This window comes from Castor canadensis, chromosome 15 (assembly GCF_047511655.1).
Source record: "Castor canadensis chromosome 15, mCasCan1.hap1v2, whole genome shotgun sequence".
Taxonomy (NCBI): Eukaryota; Metazoa; Chordata; class Mammalia; order Rodentia; family Castoridae; genus Castor; species Castor canadensis.
Window position 1 is genome coordinate 79,648,883 of NC_133400.1, and position 6,572 is coordinate 79,655,454.

At 38.4% G+C, this 6,572-nt stretch overlaps 1 protein-coding gene across 1 annotated transcript in view; it reads left to right on the plus strand.

Annotated features, from left to right (window-relative positions):
• The window catches only part of Cubn (cubilin), a 253,945-nt gene extending 247,639 nt beyond the window's left edge, over window positions 1-6,306 (plus strand). Inside the window, exons 64-67 of the mRNA XM_074056589.1 lie at window positions 478-659; window positions 2,535-2,700; window positions 3,604-3,839; window positions 5,925-6,306. Of these exons, the coding sequence (XP_073912690.1) occupies window positions 478-659; window positions 2,535-2,700; window positions 3,604-3,839; window positions 5,925-6,032 (692 nt within the window). The 3' untranslated portion in view covers window positions 6,033-6,306. The remainder of the gene's footprint in view (window positions 1-477; window positions 660-2,534; window positions 2,701-3,603; window positions 3,840-5,924) is intronic.
• The last annotated feature ends 266 nt before the right edge of the window (window positions 6,307-6,572 follow it).

A 6,572-nucleotide genomic window follows, 5' to 3' on the forward strand; every position in this document is an offset into this window, starting at 1 on the left:
GCTGCCTTTGAATCAAGCAAACAAAACTACTTTAGATATTTTTTCACCAAAAACTGGTAAAGAATAATGATTCTTCAGTTCTAGGAACAGATAATTCACCACAGGATTTAAGTCCTTGTGCAAATCTGTGATTGGGAGGTAAGAGTGTTTGTGTCTATAAAAGGTCTAAAACAGCCACACATACCTCCAAGTGATCAGGAAGGTTCAAGGTTGCTTGAGTGTTCCTCTTCAGAGGAATGGCTCCTATTTCCTTCTACCCTGGGGATGTTTGGTGCTAACAAGCCATTGTACTGTGCTTGCACAAGGTACAGTTCTTTTCATCTCTCAGATCTCCCTTATCTCAAAGGTAAATGAAGAGACTGAATTCACTTTTCCTAGTTTGTTCAAATTTAATGGACTTCAAACATTATCCATGTCAAGTTGAAAGAGTACTAAATGATTGGATGCATGTATTAACTATGAATATTTTTCTCTAAGATTGCAACAGACAATATAACGAGTCATTTGGGAATCTGAAGAGTCCAGGATGGCCGGATAACTATAATAATGACCTGGATTGTACTGTTGTCCTCACAGCCCCACCCAGCCACTCCATTTCCCTCTTTTTTCATTCCTTTGCCTTAGAAGACTCAAGTGACTGCTCACATGATTTCTTGGAGGTAACATGCATTTGAATATCATTTCAATGTATTATTTAGAAAGATGATGGATCACATAGAATTTTTCACCATTTTCTCTAGTGTTGTTAATTTATGCATTATTCCTCCATTCCATAAACATTTATCAAGCACAGTTTAGTCCAGACACTGGAAGTACAATTGGGAACAAGATATATTCGAGGCCTTCAGGAGGCTCACAGTTTAGTAAGAAAGACAGAGTTGTGTCCTGGAGGATGGCCTCTGCATATGGGTTCAACTTCCACGTGATTCCTTATGCAGAGTTTTATCATCCTGGAAAGCTCTCCTCTGTGGAATTAATCCTAGTCCTTTGTTAATCAATATCTTTAACACATACTACAACAAATTCCATAGGAAGCTCAAAGTGTTTTCATGAGCAATACTGGCCATGACAGGAAACAGGAAGCAGGTATAGGTAGCAGGAGGAAATAAAGAGGTTACAGTGTTGTTTGTCCCTGTCCAGGTATTAAGTCCAAACTTATATGTTTACCCACTATGAAAATCCAAATATTTATATGAAATGTAGAGCAGAAGTAGGAGAGGACTGGAGTGTGGAGAAAAGATAAATAATCCTGTTAGGTCAGTGTCACAGTACTCTAATTCACTTCCAGCCTTCTTCTGAGGATTCTGACTACCTTGCTAGCAGCAAGGGGCAGGCTCTAGACCACATTTGAAGTCTGCATGTGTCTTTGGTGCCTTCAGCTTCTCCTTTCAGTGTGCTCTAATGTCCCAGAGATGCCTCTACTCTCAGTTGTCCCATTCTATGTACCATTTCTATGAAGAGAAAAGTGACTATGACAAGCTGTTAGCAATGTCAGTGGGAATTAATGTCTTGCTCCTTTCTTTCGCAGAGGGAAAGAGACCCAAAGCCAAGTTGGGCCATCCAGCATTCATAAATATGATGGCTGTTCTATCTACTGGTAGATAATTGGCTGCTCTGTCTAGGCCAGGGCCACTTTGCTTATTCATTTAACAGAATAACCCACCAACAAATACCAGAATGGCGCTGTTCTCTCCTATTGACTGCTACAGAGGCCTGGAAGGATTCTCTCTAGCTCAGCACAACCCAGTCCAGCAAGACAAGCATTGCCCCTCTGGAGCAGCTCTGTGACAACCATCAGTTAGCCAAAACGTAAACTGAGGAATTATAAAGGCAATGGAGGATCATCTCAGATATTGAATTCATAAATCAGTGAAATTAGCACTTATCCATATCGAGCTAGTCTCAAGTACACATTGCCTGGAAAACATTCCTGAAGGAGCCGCAAGTGCTCTTCTGAGTAGGGCTAGTTGAGAATGCACAGTAGGAACCAGGCTGGAGGACAGAACTTGAATTCCTACTGACTCACTTCCTGTTTTTATATGGGACCCAAAAAACCTTGAGCTGAAAAGAAAGAACTAACAACAGCCAGAACTTTTTTTTTAAGATTTGTTGAGTTGTTTCTTTTTTCTATATAGAAACTCCCTTTGTTTTGAACTTTATTATATTTTGTACATTGTACTTTTCTCACAGGTAATTGACACTTTTCATTGGGACACACATATACACACACCCAGAGAAAGAGAGAGAGAGAGAGAGAGAGAGAGAGAGAGAGAACAATGAATAAAGTACAGTGACTGTAAGCAGACCAGGTTTACATGTGCCTTGGTGTTTGAATTACTATAGGTTAACAGATACTTCCAAATCCAAATGTAAATGGTCTTTGATCCCTTTGCATGTATTTTTGTAAAACCCTTCATAAAATGCAAAGCTTTAATAAAAGTCATTCCAGTTGTTTCACATGTTAATGTGCAGCAATGGTAAATTAGAGAAGGAGGTATAACATGAGTGGAATAATTAATGACTCATTTTTGTAGGTAAGAAATGGAAGTGACAGCAGCTCACCACTGCTTGGCAAGTATTGTGGGACTTTGCTGCCAAATCCTATTTTCTCTCAAAATAATGAACTACACCTGCAATTTAAAAGCAACAGTGCCATTTCCAATCATGGATATGAAATCGTCTGGACCTCATCGCCCTCTGGTAAGACATTTGCACTTTGTAAGGGGAAGTGGTATAGGTAAGATAAGCATAAGGTATCCAATAGAAAATACAATTACAGCGACTTTATTGTTTTAGGTGTGTGTAGTTTTCTGATAATAGTAGAGATTTGTAACAATGAAAGTATTGTCTTAAAGATTCTATATTTATTCATTTTTTCTGTGTACATAAAAGAATATATACATATACATATAAAGCACTTATATGATCTACAAAACTATAAATTCTGTTTGGTCAGACTTTTGACTTTTGGTTTGATCAACAAATAGTTCTCTGAGAATTTAATGAAAAAAAAAAAAAAAAACAGAAAGCCCAATTAGCAAATCAGCATGTACATATGAGCAGCTGTGCACCTTTTAGTTTCTGTCATTTCTCTGCACACCTGAATGTTGCTTTCTCGGGGTAGTCAGTACTTTTTTCCATTTTTGTTGACTTTATAAAAATAGCCAAAGGAAACTTATGTCACCTCAACATGATAAATCAAGAGAGCAGGAAAACTTTTATGAAATGTCCCCAAATGCCTGAAATCCTGCAAAATAAAAATGATAAAAGAGCAATTTTACTCTCCCCTACAGCTACTTCATCACGCTCTTTGTGTTTCCATTCTTTCCCAGCCCACAAATTGCAAAGAACAGTCCTAGAGGAAGTTGCCTCTTGGCCATGACATACAGGGAAAGGAATATGCTGAGGAGCTGGGGGAGGTGGTGGTGGCTATCAGAGGCAGCCCAGAGAAGGAACAAGAAGAAGGGTTTCTGCCTCTGCTGTTCTTGCAAAGTTTCAGCCACTTAAGAAAATAGAAGCAGTCTCATTGCCTTCTATATTGCAAAAGCAGACTGGATGCTTTATATTTTGCCAATGGAGCCTCTGGTCATTCTCCCCTTGCAGGCTGCGGTGGGACTCTTTATGGGGACAGTGGCTCATTCACCAGCCCTGGCTATCCTGACACCTACCCAAACAACACTCACTGCGAATGGGTCATCACAGCTCCTGCTGGAAGGATTGTCACCGTCAGCTTTTTCTTTATTAGCATCGACGATCCTGGAACCTGTATCCACAACTACCTCATACTCTATAATGGACCAGACGCCAACTCTCCCCCTTTTGGGCCATACTGCGGAGGAGTGAGTACCAATGTTTTCAGATTCCTACTTATTAAACAATGAAGGTAACTTAGCTGGTCATGTGCAAAGTACAAAACACAAAGCAAATTCAGTACTGGTTTTCTCAGTTTCTATTTGGGGAACATGAGAGCCACCTGGTGGACACAGTTATTAAATAACTACTAATAGTCAAAACAGACTGCCTTGGAATCACCCATGGAATTACTTGGCATAACAAACGTCCATTTGCCAGCCAAGCCTACCAATCCACAATGTCTGGGGAGGAGTCGAGGCAGGTTATTTTTTTAAACCCTTCCTATTTGATCTCATCACATCTTCCTGGGTTGAATACTCATGTTTGTTTCTAGATATATAGAACTATAGAAAATTGGGATACATGGCTGGCTGCATTTCATCGACTTCTTTTTAAAAAACCTTTGAGAAATGGTGACTAATAGTGTGATTGTTTTTGAAAAGTTCCGATGTAATAGGTCCTCCCTAAACATTGAGTACAAATCTGACATTGATGCAATATTGTGGGTACCTGCCCTTACTGCCCTCTCACTTTCTTAGAGCTGTCAAGTGAATGTGACTGTAGTGAGGGGGGATTTGTTTCTAATTGTTTTGTTTTTTGCTCACATGGCTTTTTGGTCAAATTGGACAATTATATCAGTGGAAATCTAGAGAATTTTAAACATATAACTTATTTCTAAGATTTGATAATGAAATTTTCTGAAGCATCAGAAAACAGATTATTTTTAAAACCTTGAGAATTCCCCTACATTTCCTCCTAGCACCTGTCTTAAGTCACATTTTATATTGTTTGCTAGTGTTTCTTTTCCTTCCAACATGTCTGTTACTAACATCTTATCGTATCAATAAAAACACATATTTTTGCTGTACTGGATTTGATCATTGATGGTATCCCATTGCATGGATACATCTAAAATTATTTAACAAATCCCCTCTGTTTAAAAGTTTAGTTCTCAGGGATAGAGGTGTGGCTCAAGTGGTAGAGGCCCTGAGTTCAACCCCAGTACCACAAAAAAGTGACTCCACTTGTCACTACTACAGAGAGCACATCAATAAATGCTTTGGTAACTGTGTCTCTATGTACAGAAGGAATTACTTGGGAAAAATTTTGATCATGGAACTAGTAGGTACACTGTCACTGCTATGCACTGAAGCCCAGAAGAGGTACCATACAGCAGATTTAGAAGCTATGACTAGGTCTCAGATATGTCACTGAAATATACAAATCCCTCAAAAGGGAGGAAAAGAGATAATTTTAACAATACAATCACCTTACATTTGTATGGTGTGGTGTGCGTGTGTGTATTTTAAACATTCAATCCTACTGGATCCTAGCAGTGATATCTTGTGAGGTAGAAAGAGCAAATCTATCCTGGGTTTTGCAGATAAAGGAAACTGAGACACTGAGAGGGAACTCAATGTCACATTAAATCAAAGTATATAACTAGGCGTGTCAGTTTTTTTAAACTGTTAGTATTCATAGTATTTTTCCCACTTTACATTCTCTTATAGAAGTGTGGATACAATTTTATGTGTAATATTTTTCTTTCTTAAATGAAAGGTACCACTAATTTCCTTAAGTCATAAATGTTTTATATAAAGCATGAGTTTTTATAAATGAAAGATATAAAACAAAGTCAGTTTATATGGAGCGGTAGTGGAAGTAGCCACTAACATTGTTGATGTAGATAAAAGCTACACAAGAATTTGAAGATGTTTCATGTTACAATACAATGAATGTCATTGGTTATGGGGGAATTCTGCATCACTTTAACTTCAGAATCTGAAAGATTCTGAAAGTGTAGTAAGTGAAAGACTTATAAGACATTTTCATTACACCAAGGAGAAAGCCTGTAGCCATGCCTCCTCAATCTTCCACCCCTAGAAAATATTCTTTTGTAAAGAATCTACATTAATTCTTGGCACAGTTACTTCCAGAAATATATGCAGGTTCACTTTAAATTCTATAAAGCTTCATTATATAGTACCTAAAGAAAAAAAACTAGGCTAACATTTTTAGGAGAACGTTCACAGTTTTGGAAAATGTAACTTGTTATTTCTTTTCAATTACAGGACACTAGCATAGCTCCCTTTGTGGCTTCCTCAAATCAGGTCTTCATAAAATTTCATGCCGAGTACGCAGTCCGCCCATCCGCATTCCAGTTAAGGTGGCACAGCTAAGAAGGAAAAGCCTTGAGTCGACTGGGCACATTGGCTCCATTGTGGGGCCATCAGACATCACACTGGACAGAACTCAGCTACCCTTATCCTGGACCCCTGCCTGTGCCACTCAGCACAAGCTGGCTTTCTTGGTTTCCACTGAGTGTATGGAATCAGTATTTGTGCATTTATTTTTTTGAATGCAGAGTGTAATTTCTTTAGTCTTGGCTGTATATACCATTCTTGCCTTTAATGTTTTGAGCTGAAAAAAATTAAAAAGACTTTTTAAAGATTATGGCATATCTGATTATTTAAAATTAACAATATACTAGATGTATTGTTTTCACTGTGAATGGCAAACCAAGAGGGATAAGCATTCTTGAGTTGTATGCAATTGTTTGGCATTTATTTTTAACTCATTAAGGTAGTCTCTCACGTTGGCTTGCTATAGCAAAGTTTGCTGTGAGCTCTGAATTCTTTTACTTTCTCTCCCATTTGCTGCTCAAACTCCTTTTTCCTGGGCATATTGAGCCTCTTCCCATTCGCTCTCCGTCAGCTGTG